General features: G+C 33.0%; 2 protein-coding genes across 6 annotated transcripts in view; one reads left to right on the forward strand and one right to left on the reverse strand.

Moving 5' to 3' along the window:
- The first annotated feature begins 1,003 nt into the window (after window positions 1-1,003).
- Window positions 1,004-6,245, forward strand: LOC120343562 (uncharacterized). Of its 2 annotated transcripts, none has more exons than XM_039412776.2 (4): window positions 1,004-2,494; window positions 3,527-3,692; window positions 3,971-4,400; window positions 4,750-6,225. In XM_039412776.2, the coding sequence occupies exons 1-4, from the start codon at window positions 1,958-1,960 to the stop codon at window positions 5,150-5,152; spliced, it is 1,536 nt and encodes a 511-aa protein (XP_039268710.2). In that variant the 5' UTR covers window positions 1,004-1,957; the 3' UTR covers window positions 5,153-6,225. The 2 variants fall into 2 exon arrangements, with proteins under 2 accessions (XP_039268710.2, XP_077967349.1); XM_078111223.1 differs by lacking the exon at window positions 1,004-2,494 and adding an exon at window positions 2,513-2,925 and having other exon boundaries at window positions 4,750-6,245.
- A 109-nt stretch (window positions 6,246-6,354) lies between these two features.
- LOC120343561 (multidrug resistance-associated protein 1-like) overlaps window positions 6,355-22,794 on the reverse strand; it is a 31,570-nt gene continuing 15,130 nt past the window's right edge. Inside the window, exons 22-37 of one of the 4 annotated variants that reach the window (XR_005569636.2) lie at window positions 22,575-22,680; window positions 21,942-22,107; window positions 21,367-21,487; window positions 20,562-20,648; window positions 19,603-19,753; window positions 18,927-19,086; window positions 13,942-14,032; window positions 13,124-13,232; window positions 12,374-12,500; window positions 11,339-11,440; window positions 10,755-10,901; window positions 10,346-10,504; window positions 9,336-9,502; window positions 8,621-8,815; window positions 7,473-8,261; window positions 6,355-7,412 (exon numbers count right to left, since the gene is read on the reverse strand). Coding sequence is in view for 3 of the 4 variants with exons in the window: in XM_039412774.2 (XP_039268708.2) it covers window positions 8,150-8,261; window positions 8,621-8,815; window positions 9,336-9,502; window positions 10,346-10,504; window positions 10,755-10,901; window positions 11,339-11,440; window positions 12,374-12,500; window positions 13,124-13,232; window positions 13,942-14,032; window positions 15,708-15,831; window positions 16,588-16,774; window positions 20,562-20,648; window positions 21,367-21,487; window positions 21,942-22,107; window positions 22,575-22,680 (2,000 nt within the window). In the remaining variant the exon portion in view is untranslated. Of the gene's footprint in view, window positions 8,262-8,620; window positions 8,816-9,335; window positions 9,503-10,345; window positions 10,505-10,754; window positions 10,902-11,338; window positions 11,441-12,373; window positions 12,501-13,123; window positions 13,233-13,941; window positions 14,033-15,707; window positions 15,832-15,882; window positions 16,007-16,587; window positions 16,775-18,926; window positions 19,087-19,602; window positions 19,754-20,561; window positions 20,649-21,366; window positions 21,488-21,941; window positions 22,108-22,574; window positions 22,681-22,794 lie in introns of all 4 variants that reach the window. The other 3 variants (XM_039412774.2, XM_039412775.2, XM_039412773.2) reach the window with 3 other exon arrangements.

Genomic DNA, 22,794 nt, shown 5'->3' on the forward strand with positions numbered 1-22,794 from the left:
CTTATTCGATAAGAAGGGTGAATGATTATTGTTTAAGATAAGTGATAGTGATCGTTTTGATTAATGATCTTTTCTTAAAAAATAAAGATCGGGTATCCAACATGTTTTGGTATAACGAAATACACAGTAAAAATATTTTGCCGTCAGCTCACACATGAAATGAATAGAATGTACGTAAGAATATCACGTGGCGTCTTCTTTGTTGGAGGGTTGACATGACGATAGCAGTGGAGGCTACCTTCCGCCCGCTTGTAAAATTACTAATCAAACAATGCAATCAGAGCATTTTTATTCGTTAATATAAATATAATATCAAAAATTAAAATTGTTCGTTTCTGGAACTTGTTTCAAAACGGGGATCCCACATTGTATTTATACATGAACATATATTTTTTATTCAATGTTTAAAATTAAAAAAAAAACTAATTGTAATCGCAGAACGCGAATAAATGTATTTAAATTATTTGTTACAATATTCTCTAGGCTCGGTGTATCCGAAGATACATATTTCTTTGATTGAACGGTTAATATGCTAACATGTAATAAAGATGCGAACACAATAGATTATGGTTATCAATATAATATGATTATGTAACAAATAGCTATCTCAATTACGCGTAAATGATGATTTTTAAACTTGCAAAACTATCTTGCTAAAAATAAAGGATGAGTATATTTTAAGATTATTATTTTACTAAAATAAATATTATGCAAGATCCGTTTTTGACAGATGACTGCATTGCATTCTTACTAATTTATTGAAACAGTGGTCATATACCAAAGCGGAAATTGACGAATTACTAAACAAAGTACAGCTGTCGAATGATATTGCGATGTACAAGTTTGCGGTATTTTTAGCAAATTGATTCATACAATAACAAATCATATCGTATATCTCAGCACAATATTTTAAATTAGTCATCAAAACATTGAATATAATATCTCGCTTGTAATACGTGAGATCATTCGGCCGAGTTTCCTTTTATAAAGCTATGTTGTTTAGGTACGTGCGTGCGTGATATGCTGCAAAATGAAATTAGCATATACTGTAGTCTGTGCTTTATATTTCGCGTTCTAATCTAGCCTCAGAAGAGAAAAATTTGAATCTACTAGATACGCTTAACACAAGCACAAATTGACATTGTTTTGTAGTATACCTTAAGTACTACTTTTCTTGACTTCTCTTTTTGTATAATATTTTTAATTGCAGAAATTATTAAACTATAAATCAACATAATATGATGATGATCAGTGGCGTATCTAGGGTGTGGCAGCCATGGGCGCCATTTGGACAAAGGCGCACAAAACGGCGAAAAGTTTTAATCATGAAATGCTTCAATAGAAAAATTTCAAACTGGAAATGACAAAAACTCGTCTTTAACTCAAATAATAACGTACGCCTCAACGTGCGTACATTTCAACGTCTCATTTCAATAACAGTCGATAAACGATCAACCAACCATCGAGGAGGGTGCATTTTTAAACTTGTATTGTACGTAGATACCCCACTGATGGGGATTCTAAAGATTTGCAAAGTTGCACTTTAACAAAGTTGAGTTGAAACCAATGCAGTAAGAGTACAGTCAGTGTTACATAATATGTTGGTGTACTATATTGTGAATATTACCATTATTTATAAGCATAAAATGAACCTATGTCTGATCTAATTTAGATGAAAAAATTGAAAGGAAATTTGATTTATTCTTATTTGCAAACAGCATCAGATAAATGTTGACACAGATTAAAATCAATGAATTCTATGCTACCAATGAGGTCACCAACCATTGGTAAAATAAGGTTATAAAAATTAACAATTTATTAGGAACATATAGTTACCAGCTGTGTTGCGTTGTCAGGGATTTTAAAATAATTAAAACTAAGTCATACTAATGTAGTCTATTCTGAAAATAACTCATTTATTGGATGAATTTCTCGAAAGAATATTGAAGAACAAAATATGAACGACATAGCATCGGTATCAATTCATCATAGAGTCAAACGATTTTTATATTCAGAAAATAAAACATGTGGTCACATCGTATTCTGTACAGAGGAATTTCACGATGAAAACTATAACCCCTCGACTGCTCTTATCAACATTGACCAATGTTCCGCCTTTCTCACAATTCTCTCCCTCATCGTCGATCTCATTTTGACGTTGGTAATCACTAGTTCCAACGTTTTGATAATATTGGTAATAAGAAGATCAGGAAAGCTACACAATTGCCAAGGAATATTTAAAACAAGTTTAGCTATGTTCGATTTGCTCGTTGGCATATTTGTCATACCGGGTGCAGCATATAACAAAATTCGTTTTATGCTTATACCATTAGACGGGAGCTTCATGGACGTGCTATTCCGTTCGAATGAAGATGTAATCAATATAATATTTGGTGGTGCATTGGTAATTTCCTTGTCAGGATCGTTAATGAGTTTATTCTTGCTTTCGTTGGATCGATATCTTGCGATATCACGCCCGTTTGCATACAATGATGTAAGTAGCTTGAAAAATGAACATTTCGGAATTTTTGTACGAAAGCCTCCGCCACTAATGCAAAAATATGAGATTTGAGAAAAACACCGCATTTCAAAACAAAAAGTTATTAATTATCCAGTTAGGGTTAGGAATGATGTGAAAATATGAATTTCCAGCGCAATCTGCATTCCGAACCCTAACTGGATAATTACTAATTCTCTTATTTTGAGCGTTGACGGTTTTTTTATGGCGGGGGCTTTGTACAAAAGATCCCACATTCTTTTATCCAGTCTATCGTATATATGTAATAATTAAATATTTTTAAATCTGCTTTTAACATTTCTACATGTCACGCTGTCCGGAAACATAGGCTCTAACCTGGAGATGCACAATTGGTATATACCAGACATGGGCGAAGTACGGCCCACGGGCCAAATCCGGACAGTTAGGTAATTCAATCTGGCCCGCCTGATGCTGCCACAACCAAACTGAAATCAGATTTTGATGTTTTAGCTAAAAATAGCTCAAGGAATTTGTTGAGATTGCGGTTAAATTTAGTTTTGGTACGAAGCATATTGTTTTTCACCTTTGCTTTGTAACACTGTAAATATTGTTCATAGAATGTAACTTTTTATGTCACACTTACATGGCCCGCCAGTCTAGATGGGCAAAATTTTTGGCCCCTGGTTCAAAAACCTTGGCTACCCCTGGTATATGATGTATATGTATGTCCACGACAAGCTGAACTGAATATATTTGACAAATTGAATGATCGAGCGCCTTAATGAGTGGTATAGGTCCGGAAAATCACCAAAAGAATTCATCATATGTATTTTTTAGAACTTAGTTAAATATTCACGGATTATAGTTCTCCAGGGTGAATTTAATATTCTCGTCAATATTTCATTTTCTGCCTTAAAACCCTCGAAAATATATTTTTATCATTATTGTTTTGTTTATTCCGCCAGTCATTTCAAAGTTAGGAGTTAGATGAATTTTCCAATTGTTTTGAAACTGACGACGTGATAACCCACGTTCATATTTTGGCAGGGGAAAGTGATGACAAAGCGGGTGGCCTATTCTCTTGTTGTCATTGTATTGTGCATCGCCGTTTTTCTTGCCTCTGTGCCGTTGGGAGATCCAGATAATTTCTATTATGTTGTTGACTATATGACCATGGCATTTATAATGGAGATCAGATTCAATGCAGATAAAGGTAAAATACTGTCATTTTTCTTGCAGAACATATCTTTGTTGCTTGCGATTTTATATATTTATATGGAATATATAAGAGTCATGCGGATTTTTTTACTGGGTAAACGGTATATATGTATGCGTAACAAGCCTCACTCGCTATTGATACTCATTGACAACTTTGTTGAAAATGAGTATCCGTGAAAACAAAATTTCATATTTAAGAAACTGCTACAAACACACACTAGTGCGGCACGCAAATTAGTAAATATCTCCTAACCTTATCTTCATCTATTTTAGGTAATATCTATCATGGATTGTTTTTCGTATTGATTATCTTTGTTATTCCGTATTTGGCAATTGTTGTCGTCACCATAATCACGTGGGTTGTAATTATCCGAGATCACAGTCGGACAAATGACACTGGTCATTTACCGCCACCTTCTCCAGGAGAAAATCTAGAGTGGAATAATTTACACGAGTCCAGCGAATGTGGAGATGGAGATGTTGAATCAACTATCAGTAACGAAGATTCCAATACAAAGAAATTTTCTATCGCAAAAGCGATTCGAAAAAATTATAAAACTAGACGTCTCGATGATTCTATGCATCAAGTAACGAAGACGGTGTTGGCCATCGTGGTCGTATTTTCTTTGTGCGTCTTGCCGTGGATAATCGTTGAAGCAGATAACTTGTCCGGAAACATCGAAGAGTTTAAAAATATAGAAATGTATGGAAATTTAAAAGTATTTTTCATTCTTCAAGAACATTCCGAGATCCCATTGTGCATTGATTGAATCAGGAAATACGAGCATTCATTAACTCCTGTTGCAATACAATATGGCTGGCTCCATAGCTTAGTTGACTTGGGTTTGAAATCATTTCACAACTAATTCGACATACGATGTTTAAAACTATTTGTTCTGTTCTGTTGCGCGTTAAATCAGTAACCATTTAGATTGATTGATTTTTGGAGTATTATTCAAACAGTCACATATAATCCCCAACGTCTAAATGCGATTTGTTGACAGACTCACTCCTGTTTTACCGTTGTATTATGTCTGACATATTATTTTCAGATTCGGACATGAACACACTCCGACTCCACACACGTGTTACCCTGCGATTTACATGGTTTGCCTGTATCTAATGTTTCTAAACAGTTTCTGCAACTTTATCATCTATAATTTAAGAAATTTTACCTTTCGTAAAGAGTTTCTCAAGTTATTCGGCTATAATAAATCTGAAGATGGTTTCCAATCGAATAATTCGATGTCCGCCACAGAAAACGAATCACAGCGCAGGTCACTGGGATCAGATTCTAATGAGATTCAGAGTTCCAGGCGTTCGAGTCTCTCTTCATCAAGATTGGATATGTCAAAAAGGCGAGTCTCGGTAATGACAGCACTTTCCATGTCCCCTACAAGATTAACAACTCTACATGAAATCCCTAGGGTGGAAGAGGTTGAATGCTGCGAATAACAGAAACTATCCAGCTGGTTTAAAAAAGTTATGCCACAGAATCGTATTCATGAGTGAATGAAGGAAAATGTGTTTTTTAACTGTAATTTGGCAAAACTTGAATTTCTACAATTTGACTTAACATTAAAATTTCCTCGAGAGCAACATACCCCATGCGATGCGATTTAGTTGGGAGTTTCTTATCGTCAGTTTTTTTAGCTTCTATCCACTCAAACCTAAGTAAAACAAAATCGCATCACATCAAAACAACAACGCGGTTCGTGGAGATCCTGCACAAGCAGCGAGGGAAACCGGCCCCACATGTCTAACCAGCAAGCTGTGAATACAAGATGGCCGAACGGCTCTGCTGGCCCAAAATTATTTTGTCGGAGGGATTTATTTAATTTTTCAGTAATTTCTGTAATATACCTAAATAAATATTTTGAATGTTTGCGTCTTTTCACCTTCAAGTACTGAATAAATATTCGAGAATTAAAGTCGATTTGTCCATTCGTTGAGAAGAAAACGTCGATTTTTACGTACCAAAAAAGTTGCCCGACAACAAGACAAACAGTAGCACAATTTATCAAAGCCATCCATATGGAAATTCGTATCCAAAAATATGCTTCAAAGATAAAAAAAAAATTCAGTAGGGCCCTAATTTGGTCACGCATATCGCTTACTGTAATTTGATTGACTGAACATATTTCGAATACTCATTGACCGTATTCAGCCGGCCGTTCTAGGGCTTTGATGCTACCACCACTACATCCTCTATGGGTCACAATATTATCGCATTTTATATTACAGCAGTTTTGATGATCGCGTTATTTTTGCCAGTTACGGGTTACGTAAACCACCCTACGGCGGCGAGGAGTTCAGCAATCCTTTCGCACATAATTATCCCCAACTCGTCCGGTAAACCCAGTCCATGTCTGGTATGGTATTAGCTAGCCAGTTATTTGTCCACATGTGTACATTATATTTGAAATAAAATAATGGTTTTCAATATATTGTTGGTTCCACCGGTGATTGAAAGGATCTGTGCACCAATAGCTGCTTACCTGTAGATCCTCACTGGAGTACTAAAAAGGCGTAAAGCAGCAAGGTAAAATATTGCTCTTCAAACAAATCCAACCTTGAAGATTTTCCTACAAAATCCAACCTTGAAGATTTTCCTACCAATCCTGTCAGCCATATAAAACAAAATAGAAGCCATGATGTCGATTATTAAGAATCATTTTATTGTGAAGGAATTATTTTATCTACATAATCACCTGTTAATATTAATTACTACGAACAATTATGGGAGTCAATGCACAAGTGAACCATCATTAAAACATATACCACCAATGATGAACTGCTTAGAAACCATGTTTTTAACTTTTTCTGAACAAGTAAACCGAATAAAATTTACAAGTTTTAAAATGGTGGCAGGTTCGCGTATCATATTATTAGATTTTCAAAAATTGCAAGTATACACGATGTTTACATCATTTTAAACATATAAAATTGGCGAAGACCGATCGGAACAAAAAATCATAAACAGTAACTGGGCAATAATAGTAGCTAAACGAAATTTTTGAAAGAATTTTATTTGATATTAGAACAAATTTTCACACACTACAAAAATTCTACCAAAGCCTGTTATGAACTAAAAGGAACTGTTTAATCGAAAGAATGGAACAATGGGAGTCAGGGTATCCATGAATAGGATGTGTCAGTATAAAATCAGTAACTCATCTGATATTTCAACTCAATATCAGATATTCAATTAAATATCAATATTCAACTCAATTTAAATGGTCCTTAGGATAATGATATGACATGAAAAACTTTATTTGGAGCAAGGATGTAAATGCACATTGCACTTTGAAATACAATGAAATTGATTTGGTGTAATTATTAAATGGGTAATTGGTTTTGTATATAAAAATGTGTATGTGGCCAAATTGAGGTAGTAACATTTCGCGTCTTTCTGCTATAACAAATGAAAAATGTTAAACACAAAATCAATCTTACATAATGGTATTTTCAGTGCACGATTTTGAAGCTGAAGAAGTAAATAAAGAACTACAAAATGCTTTTACAACACTACACACTATGGCTAAATAATATTAACAGTAGAGCTTCGAGTATATTTCACATTCTATTTGATTTCAGACCAGTTTATCAAGTACTACAATATGTTTCCTTCAAAAAAATTTAAAAATAGATATTTTAATGTTGATAGTGATAATCTTCACAATAAGAAAAATGTATCAACATGATTGTATTTAAACTATATCAATGTTGATATTTTGAGATTGGAACCAGTTTCAAATAAAATTTCTTATAATACCACTAATACCTAATTTAAGCACTTGTGATATTTCAAATTAAAACCAAAAAATATAAAATGTGTAGTTCAGGTCAATGCAATTTGGCATGTAATAAACAAAATAGTATCATCTCTTTTCCCAAGATGATGAAAAAAAAACAAAAAAAGGCAATGAATTCAATTACTACTACATTAAAAAAAGGATGAATGTACAAACTTTCAAGACAGACAATATACTTGGCTTCATGGCATAATAATCACAAGATGGGATAATAGTTAAAGCAAAGCAAGGCAATTTGACAATGTCTATATATGAATAGTATAGTAAACTAGACTGAAATTATGCTTTTCAAAGTAAACTAGACTAAAATTATGTTTTTTTTGTACACACATTATTAGCTCTCATATCATTACAATTCTTTTACCCATGATTGAATATTGAAAATCATGCTTCTATTTTAAATGGATGTACTTCACTGGAAAACAACAACTTAGTAAAAGGGTTCTTCCAAGATCAACAAGTTGTAAGCAGGTGATATTGTACAATCAGTAACATGCATACAAGGTTGCCAAGGTTCATAACACTCATTGAAAGATATACTTTCAACTAACATATTATCATGATCAAATCAGGTCTGGAGATAAATCACCCATAAAATATCAACCAATTCCCGATCGATATTAACTCAATCTTGTCCTCAATTTGCCAATCCAGCATCTTTGGCCATTCCATAGAAAATTCCTTTTGCTTTCAGCAGATTAATGGGAGTGTCAAACTCAGCAACCTTTCCTGCATCAAGGACAAGAACTCTGCAAAGCAAAAACAACATTTTAAAATAAGATAGTCAAAGCTGTAGAAGAATAGCTTCTGATGTACAATTACCAATATGGCATATTTAATAAAGGGTTATTTCAACATTCTAGTTGAGCATTATTGAATTGAATGTTTAATGAATTCTTAACTTTTAATCCGATATTATTTGATTAAATCAAATAGGCACAAATGCACTTTGAATAATATTTACAATCTGCACGGCAAGGCATGCAAGAAGTGGGTAAAAGAATGTTTCGAACTTTTTATGCGGACAAAAATATCGGACAAAAATTCCCCATGCTTATAACATAAATGATAAGACACTATTTCATTGCATCGTGTAATAATGTTTTACCTGGTGCTATCCATGATAGTGTTGAGCCTGTGAGCAATAGTAAATGTTGTGCAATCCTCAAATTCAACCCTGATAGTTCCCTGAATTAAATCGTCAGTCTCAAGATCAACAGCAGCGGTAGCTTCATCAAGTACAAGAATTTTTGAATGACGAAGTAAGGCACGAGCTAAACAGACAAGCTGACGTTGTCCAACACTGAAAAAAAGTGAATTGTGATTTAGCTAAGCAATTGTAGATTGCTCTGTACCGGGCAACGCAAAAAATAGAAAGTTTGAAAAATTTCAAATCAACGCGACAAGCCTGGTTTTAACAATTGCAGTATTTCCAGGAACATTATCAAGTTTGTAGTAATACCAAGATTGTGACATTGGGATCACAACTTGCTGGAAAGCTGAGTTCTAAAATATCATCATTCAGGGCACACTGGATTTGGCTTAACATGAGTAATTCTCTCTCACACAGTGAGAGTGAATCTTAAACGAAACACAACAAGCATAAGGCACCACTTTTTCTCATTTAAACTTTATTATACATAAGTCTATTAAAAGAAAAAAAAGCCTTCAGATTTGAACTCCATATCAACAGAACTATACCGAACTACTGAAGTTAGCAGTAGGGGTGGATATATGGTCTCAAATTGCCGTTTGGACATCTTGCTCCGTAGAAGGCTTTTCAGGATGCCAAGTGCATTGATTCAAAGAAAGAGTAATCATACCTCAAATTTTCTCCACCTTCTGCTATATCATGTTCTAGTTTCTTTGGAAGACCAGAAACAAATGGTTTAAGATGAGAATGTTCGAGAGCATTCCACAATTGATCATCAGTGTATGCATCAAATGGATCAAGATTCATTCTCAATGTACCAGAGAACAATACTGGATCCTGTCATAGAATATTTGAAACACCTATGTTAATTCGATGTCATATTTCATTCATGTGAAAGATAGCTTAGTGTTAGAGCATCGGACTTAACAACATTGGCATTGTAGGTAAAAGATCTGAGTTCAAACTCCAATGTCCATCACCTCACTCAGGATGTAGTAAAGTGGTTAGGCCAGTGGTTCCCAAATTACATGGCACACTTACACAAAAAAGAGATTGCTCAATTTAAATTTAAACTCAATTTTGTGATCGTTAATGTGTACTTTATAGTTTGTAAAAATGTAGGTCTAAGGAATAAAGGCAAAAGTCAATTCCTCTTCCTCATCTATGCCTGATTTTCCTTCAAAATGCTAAACAAATCACTCATGTTCGCTAAACTCGGTTCAGCAGATAAATAAACTGCAGCTTGTGAAATTGCAACAAGTAGAGTATATCTATATTGTTACGTAAGACACTTCAAATAGAAGTATACAGCATAGAAGGGTGCAAATGAATTTATTGATTCATACACACAACATTTAAAATAAGAAACAATGAAACAGTTGTATTATGTAAAACAGTCAATCATATTTTAGTTATGTTTAACACAATTCTGTTAATTTTCGCAGCGCACTTGGCAACTCGCCATCGTTAGGGAAACGCTGGGTTAGGCAATGCAAAACTGAAAAGATTCTGTTTCTTCTAACATAGTAGCACATCGTGTACCAGAGCCTTGTTAGCAGCGGAGACTAGAACATTGTATGAAAAAATAAAATAGTCCTCATTACATTTGTGACAGAGATAGTTGATAATAATTGACTGCCAGCCCGAAGAACTTCTAGTTATTACAGAAGTTGTTCTTACCTGTGGGATGATGGATAGTTTTGATCTCAAATCGAACAATCCAATCTTGGAAATATTCATATCATCAATGAAGATGGAACCGCCAGCTGGTTCAATGATTCGGAACAAAGCAAGAGTGAGAGATGATTTACCAGCTCCTGTTCTACCAACAATGCCAATCTGAAAACCAAAGTATTATAGGAGACATAAATACTTTCAGTGGCTGCACATCCAGTGCCTTGTTTGAAGTGAGGGTGTTATGAATGTCTCACAAATAAACACCTTACTAACAAAATCAGTGAAAAAATGAAAAAGAAATCCCTTTCTATCTTATCAGAATTTGTAATCCTGGCTTCTGGAACTTCTGACGCACACCACATTTAAGGTTTTCTGTATGTTCACTATCCAGTATGCCGATACCAATTCCTACCTTTTCACCTCCCTTAATATTGACTTCAATATCTTTCACAACCAAATCCAATTCCTTTCTATATCTTGTGCTGTAATTTCTGAAACTTATGGTTCCATCTTTTGGCCAGTTGTGTGGAGGACGACAATCATCTATAATATCTGATGCCTGAACAAGTAAGTAAAAACACACATTATCCATAAAAAAGACAAAAAATGGATATTAATAAGATCACTTTGGGACCATTGTATCCCTAAAGGAAGAAGATATTCTTACACACAGTATTGATAAAGAAAGCATATGCATTATGAATACGTAAATACGTAAACTGGTCACAATAAAAAAATAAAAAAGTGATTGGTTTGTCGGACCTATTAATGCTTGAGTCATGATCGTAATTTCCATTACGTTCGCACTGCTTCATCACAGTGAAATAAATTTCGTAATCTATGCATAAATTATAAGATCCTAGTTTCAAATGGAGTAGCTCAGTGGATAAGAGTGTTATTCTTTTCTATACTCGTTCTGAGCAAAAATGTGAAATGATAAAAGATCTGCTTCAGCAATAATGTATATATTTATATGAAAGCAAATTTGAACTCTACCTCTCCCTCAATTTCAGAATATTCTTTGACACGTTCCACTGCAACAATATTAGTTTCCAATTCACTAGTTTGTCGCACCATCCAATTCAATGTTTGAGTTATCTGAAGAGAATTTCATGAGTATTAGGATTAGTATCAGAAAAGGCATAGCTGGAATCTAATTCCTAGTCAGACCAATGCAGTACATCAGTAAGTTATTATTATCTTATAAAGGCAGTTTAAAACAGTGGTTTATAACATCTTTGTTAAATTCCACCCTTTGCCTATTTTAGAACTCTTTAATTCTTCCTGACTTTGCTCAAAACTTTAATGTATCCGTTGCTGGTGTTATACTGTTATACGCAGGTCATATTCCTGTTTTTGTACAGTCTAAGAAGTTTACTATGTGTAATAGTGAAAAACTAAAGATTATAAGTAATACTACAGCAAATACAAAGCAAAATTCCTCCCCCAAAACGACAAAAATTTTCATAGTTGGAAACGTTGGTCTAAGTGTGATGATTCCAATGTTCACAATTTTACAACCAACTGATTGTCCAAACGGGTGAAATATTAAACAGAAATCAGATGTATTCACACAATATAAGTTTTTTCCTTCTTTAGTACCAAATTCCACAGATATAAAAACATCACAATATGAAATAATCCACAACTAAAATCAAAATTTATACAGAGACTAAAATAATCGCGATGAACAGTTGAAGAGGATTTTAAATTTCTCCATCTTCTGCATAAATTCTATTCTATGCATAATGGTTCTTCATTGTAAAACGCTAAGAAAATGCTTGCTCTCGCATGTGTGAAATGATTGCTGATGACTCCTCCAGTGGTTACAAGCTACAGCTCCCTCCGACATCCACCAGCTTCCCCTCATTCAAAACTAATAGTAACTGGTTGGTTAACTGTTACCAAATCTGGTATGGAATGGTAACCGGATGATAGGCCACGGTTTTCATATAATTAAATTGCCTTATCACGTTCCTCTCCCAAGGATATATATAATTATCCTATAATAATAAAATTTATAATACAAACCTGAAGAGCATAAGAGATGGAGAGACCAACAATACCTCCAGATATTGAACCTTTGGCAGCAACAGCAAATATTGCAGCAAACAACACAATGCAATTTCCTACAAACTCCAATCGTAATGCAAGCCATCTATAAATTAAATGAATATATAATAAATGAAATTCTATAAATGAAAAATATAACAAAATAGTAAATGGATGGTTTCAAACATTATTGGTAAACCAAAATGACACATGAGTTAGGCCAGTGGTTCCCAGACTTTTCAGCAAAATCTTGTGCTATGCCCTAGCCTGGTTAATATAGTTGCCCTTGACTTGACCATGCTGGCGAGTATTTTTATTTTCCCAATCATACATTCAAAGCTCATGGACCTTCAAAGATATCTATCTATGTAGAAGCGAGGATGTCCATGTCCAGTTGCCAACCACTGGTATAGACATATTGAACCTACAAATTTTTTAATGATGAATGAAAAAGCTTGAATTAACACAATTATAATTGACTAGAGTTGTACTTAAGCCAAGTGCAATGAATTTTATGAAGCAGTACAGTTATACTGATAATTCTATACAGAAAATCTGCAAAAAATTTAAATCAACAAAGTAGATTTATTTTAATGTAAATACAATTTATACATTGATAATTTGAACCAATGTACAAATTTGATTCTATCAAAATGTCAGTGGGACAGGCTCAAGACAAACCTTAAGCCACCAAAATTTGCTATTAAAATTATATTGAACATCAAGTACCTGTTTGATACAATATTAGGATAATATGCCATCTGATTCAAATCAACTTTGTGTTCATTCTCCAAAATAAAATTCCTCTGCAAGCCATAGGCACGAATGGTACTGGCACCTAAATAAGAAGTTGGTGCATCACATATTGTAATGTTTTGTTGCCTTTGGATAGGATTATTAGAGATTGACCAGATCATTTTTTATACAATGCTGATTTCGCATCTTCGCTCTAAACAAAGCGTATATGTGACAATGTACTATTTTTAAACAGATCAGATTTTTTCCAGTTCGGAATTGTCTATCCAATTCATGACACCCCTGTGGAAGGTGGAGCAAATAGGATTCGAACCTCTGAGATGTATTTTCTAACAAGCCAATACAGTCTAACGCTATGACTGCGATTAGATGGTTTCAACTACCAAAGCCTCGATCATCAATGATAACAGTTCTCCAACAATCAAGTTGCTAAAACTTGCTAATGTTTATTTAGATATTTGAACCTTGGGTGTCGCTGCTTGATAACCAGCTTTAATTCCTCGAGGTTTCCCTTCTCCAGTGAAATGTGTATTCAATATTATTTGTCTTAAGATTGCATGTTAATTTTTTTTTTACTGGATGGAAAAAATAAACATGACTATGACTTTAATAAAATGCCACACAGTTGGCAGGCGAATACAATAGCTGAATCCACATTGCATTGTATGCAGAATAAAATAATCTGACATTACATTTCAGAAGAGTTGGTAGGTTCAAGTTAGAATCACAGATCCTAAAATGACTTTAAAAGTGAGGTCTCTGCTAGAGATTTGTCATATTACAAGTATTACCTGTAACTGTTTCTCCAAAATGTGAATAAATAGGAGAACGACTGATTGATTCCAATCTTTTCAGTTGACGAGAAGTTGCAACATAAAATCTCTGTTAAAAGTATATATTCCCATTACATTTAACAGTGTAACCATATCTAATCAAGCATGATTTATTAATAATTTGAATCAATGTGTATCAATGGCACATGCTTAATTAGATGATAACTACCGGTATATGTACATTTATTGTAAAATAAGAAACAAAACAAAAAACAGCAGCAAATTGTTTTTTAGCAAAACGGGGTTAATTTAATGAACTAAAAAAATGCAAACCAAACACTGATTTAAAATAATTTTTAATTAATGTAATTACTCAGCAAAAAAAATTTGTTTATTTTTTTAAAATATTCAAATGAGCACGAATTTAGTAATATTGTCTCTAAATACAAAGTGATTAAACACAAAAAATGCTATTTGCTTATTTATTTATGCTATTGATTCATATACCATTACATATCAAACTGGTTTATGTGATATTTTAAGTACCGGTTATTAATTTTGTGATATTTCAGAAGATATTTATTTGAAAAATTCCATTTAATACAAATCCAGGAATTGGTCAAACGATCAAAAAAAAATAGGTTGTTTACTCAAGTGCTGTTGAAAAACGAAAGCAGACAAGTGCTTTTTTGACATTCATGTTTTCTTGAAATTGGTGTATTGATTTATCAACTAATTTTCTGTTATACTTATGACTAACTGCGTTGATACTATACTTTGTCTATAGCAATACAAACAATAACAAAAAAATAATCTAAATCTATATTGGCTAACCAGCCAATAACTGCATAGCATTTTGATTGCGAAACGAACTACATCTCAACTCTTGATATTGAAAGTAAGATAATCCCCTATCAGAGCTTCTAGCATTCCAGAGCTCTATAAACTAAATATACAGCATGTCACTAAAATATAATGTTTCCAGCATACAAATCCAGTTTCAATTCACAAGTTGAAAGTTCCGGTAGATTGTGAAAATATAAATTTTTTATCAAGCTATGGTTCAATGTCAAGAAATGACAAATATACTGAATAGAAAAAGTGGTTTCAGAATTGAGAATTATGCAAAACTCTATGGGCAATCCTGAATAAGACATCATATCGAAAATCTAAACATGCTGTATTCAAATACCAGTCTATAATCATATCAAACTAGAGATCATTTCATTCCTATCTACACAATTGCAAAGATCTGATCTGACAGATTCAACTAATCCATACATATGATTTTTGTGAGAGCATCCATATAAGTAAAAAATGAAAACTGAACTGAACATAACTAGAGCGAAAAATATGCAAGCATGCAAATGATTGAATGAATATGCATGAAACGTGCAACATATTCATTTAATAACAAATGAATCTTATATGAAAGCAAGCAACAGCATGCACTAAATTGAGAAAATTCAACTTAAAGCAATTTAAATTTAGGTTTTAACACATTATCTTGTAAAAAATGAAAAATTTCAAATTCTAAACACTGAGATATTTTGAAAATAAAATTGAAGAATTCTCTGCATAACATTTGACAGTTGGGACATTTATAAAATTTCTATGCGTAAAAGATATCAGTAATAGTAAACTATTGATTCTAGAAGATATTTGAACACGGCAGACAAATTTACGAAAAAAAGCAGCAACAGGCAAACATGTTAACTATGGTACAGGCAGCAGAAAAAGTAACACACCATTGGACAACAAGATTCTCACATGATGTAACTAACCTGAATGAAATAATAAAACACTGTTAGAGGAGCGAACGCGATTAAGAAGAGAGGTGTCGCATAGCTGATGACACACAGTGTGCTTAACACGTAAAATAGGCATTGTAGCCACCACTGAATTATTCTGAAACAAGTTAATAAAAAATATGATCAGATTTTTCAATCACCATTTTACCTGAATAAAATAGTACATGATAATGAGGGGAACGAAAGAGATTATAAACAGTGGGGTTGCAAATGAGATGGCGATAATTGCTCCGAATACTTTAAACATGCATGTCAGCCACATTTGTATGCATCTAAAAATATGATATTTCATCCAATTGCATTAACACCCTTTTAGCTGACAATTTTTGAGGCTTATGGCCGGCCAAAATGTAATGAAAAAGTTTAGTATTTTGAAAATTTCGGAAAATGGCAATCCAAATTAAAACGAAGATTAAACCAACGAGGTTTTTAGTTTTTAGAAGAGTCAATGCCATGAAGGAATGAACACAATAATAAGGATAAATGCATGTTCTGTATAACGAGTTGAATTTCGGATTTTCTGTTTGCATATTTAATAGTAAAACACTATTCACCGTATATCATCACATATAAGCCAAGTTTGAAAAAAAAAGTTGCAAGACTAAATAGTGCGCATAACTCTGATCGTACCAATTCTCCTCTGCAACCATTTGCTGCGATGGGTGCGTACAGCGTGTTATGATTTGTAGGGTCGTCTTATATGTAAATTTTTATAAATTCACCATATTAGGGCCGTTTTAGGGGGTCGGCTTATATGCAAGAATATAATCCATCTAACTATATCTCTACTACAAAAAAGTGGTATTATGCACTGTTCACAACAATCTGATACCAACAACCAATCACAACCAACCTCGGAAGCGTATTATCCATGGTGTCAACATCTTTTGAAAATCTGTTAATAATACGGCCAATCGGTGTCTGGTCGTAAAACTGCATTGGTGCTCTCAATAAGTTGCACAGCATATCTCTGTGCAAATGACTTGCTGCTTTTAAAGTTCCATATGATTGAACCACCACAGCAAGTCCAACAAAAACACCTTTAAAATTGAAATTTTCATCGATACAAATTCACATAGCGAGTTTCTATGGAAAGATACTCACTAGATCAGATATTTATCTACTGACAAAGGTTGATCTGTTTGTTGATATGTTTATAGGAATTTTTGCGAAAGTGATCAGATCTCATTGAGCTGATCTTTACTAACATAAATTTAGCAAATATATCTGCCAATAAAACCAAACTAGAAAATTAAATATTTGTCTTTTTCAATCCCGATGAATAAATTTTTATTAATAAATGCAAATTAATTTTTTCCGACGGTCGAAAGATGAAGAAAGTAAGTAACATTTTGGAATAATGAAATTTAATCCAAATTCCAAACGAGAGTAAAGAAATATAGTAAATAATGAAAATTTTAGAGTTTGAAATGAGACACTATTTCCTAATGACCACAACAATCGTTTGTTTGTGTTCAGTGCAATCAGACCCATTGGTGCAAAAAATGTGGCTCACCGATGATTATATGATCCACAGTTATATGAAATGCCCTAATAGGTCTATAATTGAATTATTTGAGACAAATACAGTATCAGGTTATATATCTGTTGGACCACAATCATAGCAATAGTTCTCGACTTTGAGAACTTGAATTACCCAATCCTACTTCCAAATTGAATGTATGGGCATCATGTCAGATTAATAATAGTTGTCAATGATTGAAATTAAAGTATAACTTTCAATGTACGGTAATTCACACTCAATCGTAGTATTATCATTGCTAAACATAGAAATTAGAGACGATAATATAAACAAAATTATAGCAAAGTAGTCATCACTATAATCCAAAAAATTAATAAACCTTGCTAATCACCAAGATTCAATTAATATATCAATATTTAATAAAACCAGTCAAGATTGCCATGCTGAGCGCGAACAATGCCTCATACATGTTAATAATGATGTCAGAATCACTACTGTTTGATTGACTGAAGAAGAAGAATCATGGAAAGTTATGATCCAGAAATATAAGCATTTATTCATTGCAGAATTTACAAGTATAATACAAGAAGTTCCAATTCCTGGAAAGGTATCTTTCCGCCTTCCGGTTTGGACAATTTAATACAACTTAGATAAGGTAGTTGGCTTGGCAATTGAACTTTAACCCCAAATCTCGCACCTGTAATGCCAACATAGTGAAACCATAGGCAATTGACAACTAAGCCAAAGTTATGGAAAGTGTTTAAATATAAATTTAAAAAATATATCAAATTTTGCCCATAAATGATAGCAGAAAAACAACATGAAACAAACACAGACAATAAACACTATTATTATTATTTTAAAGTATTAGAAGTCACCATCAGCCTTCATATGAATTAGATAAAAATACTGCACAGTAGTGTGAACTAGAAAAATATTATTTCTAAGTATCATGCAACAAAAAATTATGATCATGCAAACACTTGATCAATTGCTCTAAACCGGAATTAATCTGTGAGAAAAACACTCTAAATTATAATTGTTGAACAAAAAGATGATAGTATGATAGGATATGATTTTCAGATTTATCGCAAGGAAGAGAAATGTCGATACGACTGCCTAATTATATGGGTAACCATGCCCTCTTGTCCGGCTACCAGTCCATGTTGAGTATGGGAACAGAAAAAAGAGTTATTCGTTTCATATGCATCAATAATGCATGGTACATTTATTGGTATACCTATACATAACCTTTAATTCCCACTTTTTCCTTGGAATTTTTTCAATATACATGTTTTATTTACATTATATTATTCAGAAACTTCTAAATTTGAATGACTAACAAAAAGTATACTCTTCGGAGCCCATATGCACTGTCTAAATTCTTCCATACAAACTTCAACACTTTGAACTGAAACTTAAATGAAATGCCTGTCTTAAATCCTGATGACTATAAGTTTTTCAGAAATTTGGCATTTTGAACTTTTAGTAAACATATTGCCGATGGATGTGATAATCATATTTGACAACAGAGGACAGGTGAAGTTTACCTAGATCCAAAACGATGTAGATATTAGCTACTTTACTGTTATATTGGCTCAATCGTAGATGAATTATTTAAAATTTTGGGTTTCCGTTTGCATCAAAAAAATTTAGCTGCTGGTTTTCAATGTGCAAACAAAAAAATAAAAAAAATTAAAAAATTTAACCTGAATGAAATAGTAGAAAACTAGTATGGGTATGATGACAGCAGCAAATATTGGAATGCCGTAGCATATCACCATAAAAGTGGAAATGGTCGAGAAACAAGTCATGAGAAACATCTGCACTGTTCTGGGAATGATTTCATCGCAGAGATAAACGTCCTTGCTGTAAATGATGACCAATTAATTATTTTGATTATTCAAATTCATCAGATTATATTTAAATTTGTTTTCTATGAAAAAATTACCGAAAAATCAAAACAGATCGTTAGCTTTAAAAATTTTTTTTGACAGATTTAATTTTCATAACCTCAGACTGCTGGAAGAATATCAAATTCATTACTGGAATGAAATTATTGTTACCGGTACTTCATATTTTCTCTGATTAATGTAAATTGTGATGTTACTTAATAATAAAATGAGGTTGGGGTTTTGGCATGTCAGTCTGTATCAACAATCCATTTTACTTGGAAATAAAAATTGCATCAAAAATACAATTCCACCAAGATTTTAGAATTCTGAGATTAAAATTCAATTATATAAAGTGATTTTCATCTACACCTCATCCGTCGGTTAACTCTTTTCCAAATTATTTTAATTAAGCGATGAAATCTAATTGAAATTTAAAGATTTAATGATTAATTATTGAATTAGGTTAACAATTTCGACAAAAATGCCGAACCTGAAACGATTGATCACTCTTCCGAGTGGAGTGGTGTCAAAAAATGACATAGGAGCTCTGAACACTTGCTCAAGCATATCCAAATGTAATACTCTTGCAGCGGCTACTGCTCCGTAAGTGAGAGTGAATGACGAAAACATTACCAAGAGAGCTAAGAACACAAACAATTTTTTACAAACATATAGTAAATAAGATGACATTTAAATAGTAGTGATGAGTCATATTGGCCAATGGAATAATATAGAAAGTTGAGACAATGTAAATTCTGTTGAAGATCATATTAAAAGTGATAAAGGGTGTTCATAAAGTCATGTTACGATTTTGTTATAAAGTCAGTTGTCAATAAATCTTGATAACCAGGTTTGTATTACTTTCATCAATGTTTGATTCAAACCATATTTGCACAAAGTGTATCCAAGATTTTTTTTACCTGATTAAATATAAGACTTTATGAAAACCCTGTATAACTTAAATATGTTATCCACTAATGAGAAACAGTCCTGCAAATAGAATGGAGTAATACCAACAGATTAATAATACAGCGTTGTCTAAGTGTAGAAAATTCAATTTCATTGAAAAAATCCAACCATAATAAAACCAGTGAAGGTTCTGATTAATGACTCAGACAAGTAAAATAGAAAATCAAGCACAGATTACAAAGATATTTAAGTACATATAAAGATCTGTGCAAAATCGTTCAAGATATAGACAGAACAGAAGTGTGACAAATACATATAATAAGCACCCGAACTCCTAGCAGACAGAAGTCACACACAAAAGAAAACTATCAGTTTGTGATGCGATTGAAATAGTCTGAACTTTATCAGTGCTATCAACATGAAACAAGTTTTAAATTATAAATACCATTATTGTAATACACATTACACTTTAAAAAAGATGATTATATGAGTTAGTATAACGAATAACTGAAAATAGTAATGTCATGTTAGTTAGTATACCTTGTGAAAGTCCCAGCACACCATAAACAGAGAGACGTAGGGTTGTTTTATGTTGAGTGCCGTTTATCACAGGATCATTACTCCAGTCTTAAAAAGTAGGATGTGAGATATTATATATGTGAAAATAATATGAAAATCGTATTCATATGAAAATGTTAAACCTAGTGAAACTAATTCAATTTTTTATTGAAAGTACTTTGATGAATATTGCTTTAACCGATTATCTGATATCAGCTTAAGGGACACATATTTCTTTGCAATATTCTCAAATAAACCATTTGAAAAAATTTCAATTAGCCAGAAATCCTCAAAAAATGATCTGTAATAGAGGCCTCCTTTCAGAGTAAATATATTTCAAAGCATTTAAAAATAAAATGGAATTGTTTTCTGCTCATGATGCATTTTTTCTGTAGCACCAGTGTGAAGTTCAATCCATTTTCGATGGCTTTTGCTTCTTATAAGCTCACAGGGTGCTAACTACGTGTTTAATAAATATAGGCAATGTCGAGTCATAAAAATTTAGGTCCTTTCATACTATAGGCCAGGGGTTTGCAACCTTTAATTCAGAGGGGCCAGATAAAAATAACTGGGTGAAAGCACGAGCCGAATCCAATTGGCACTTGTCTGCGGGCTGCACAATTTTTCCTTGTGGGCCATAGGTTGCGCACCCCTGCTATAGGCAATGCCGAACCAGAATAATTTTGAAACTATAGTTCCTCATCACCTGGCAGTGGCTGCTTATGCGAACCTTATTCAGAGTGAAACATGCATAAATACATCATATAAAAAACAACAATCCACTTACCAGACAACCAAATACTGGAATAAATTGAAACAGCATTCTGCATAGCATACAGTATGCAAATTAACATGCAAAGTAGAATTCCAATGGACTGAGCATATGATAAATACACAGATAATTTGACCTGAAAGATAATATATTGTACTGAATTAAAAATCTAAGCAGAAAAGATTGAACTTGAATAAGGAGATTATTGAAAATTATCAATTGCCTTTACAAAGAATAATGTAATCGCAATTTGAATTTTTTGTCGAAATGTTCAAAACACCAAATGGCGATTTTCAAATCATGTATCCATTCAAGTTACAATCTGATTTAATATTCATCTATCAATGAAAAAGCAACAAAAATTTGAAAATTGACAGTTTCCGGTTACAGACAAATTCATCTTCTATAACAGGAATAAGAGTCAAATGGACATGTCAGATGCACTATTCCCATACCCACATGGACTGTTTAATAAGCAGGCGAGATGCCATAGTTCGGCATATGATTGCACCATGTTATCAGCCTTCTCTCACAAACGGGATAAATATGAAAATCCTATTATATATAGTGATAATGATAATATAACCAACCCTTCCAGTTTCAGCAGTTTCCTTTACAATCAAGTTATCACCAGATGCTAAGTTTTTTTTCTCAGGTAACTTGCATACTCTCTCCTCATCCTTCAATTTCTTTTTCAAAGGTACATACTTGCATGCAGGACCAGCATAAACATTCTTTGAATCTCTACTTCTATCACTGAATGAAAAGAAAAACAATATAGTGAATGCCCAGAATGCAGCACAGTTGGAGAACTAAATGCATTTGATTTTAAGTATTTAAGATGTCTTTAAATAGAGATTAATGAGCATTTATAAATATAAGATCTCCAATGATTTATACAGATCCTGAACTACTTCTTTTTGAGGCGCCACTATGTTGGTTCGCAGTAGGGATTGGCTAGCACTCAATTTTTTTTGTGGTCAAGTCACATATTATATATACATGATCAGGGGCGTTCTGAAATTTTTAATTGCCAATTTGGACCTTAACAGCTAGCTAAGATCCTTTTTTACGTTTTAAAAGGCGGGTTCCAACCCACAATTCCTTCTGGGTAGATCACTGTGCGTGATACAGACTTTGTGGTCTTATGACTAAGCCATCTTGCTTAGAAATGTGTGCTAATAGGGTAATTTATGGAGATTTATTAAATTACATCAGTTTACCTCATTATTCTTTTTCTAGCAGCTATATTGACATCTTCCTCCAAGCTAAGTTCAATATCTCTCTCATCATCATGTATAGAGAAAACATCAGGTGAGATCGATAGAACTGGATTGAAACAATTTCAAATTATGTAAATTCAAAATAGTGGTAGAGTGATATACAAAACCAAGTAAATGAATGAACCAACCATATATAAGGTTAAATTGAATGAGAAAATTT

This window comes from Styela clava, chromosome 3 (genome assembly GCF_964204865.1).
Source record: "Styela clava chromosome 3, kaStyClav1.hap1.2, whole genome shotgun sequence".
Lineage (NCBI taxonomy): Eukaryota > Metazoa > Chordata > Ascidiacea > Stolidobranchia > Styelidae > Styela > Styela clava.

Excerpts from the sequence above, each read along its gene's own strand:
- LOC120343562 (XM_039412776.2), top strand. The coding sequence starts at position 1,958 with ATGAACGACATAGCATCGGTATCAATTCATCATAGAGTCAAACGATTT. Across the intron at positions 2,495-3,526 it reads GCCCGTTTGCATACAATGAT|GGGAAAGTGATGACAAAGCG; the intron begins GTAAGTAGCTTG and ends ATATTTTGGCAG. Across the intron at positions 3,693-3,970 it reads CAGATTCAATGCAGATAAAG|GTAATATCTATCATGGATTG; the intron begins GTAAAATACTGT and ends CATCTATTTTAG.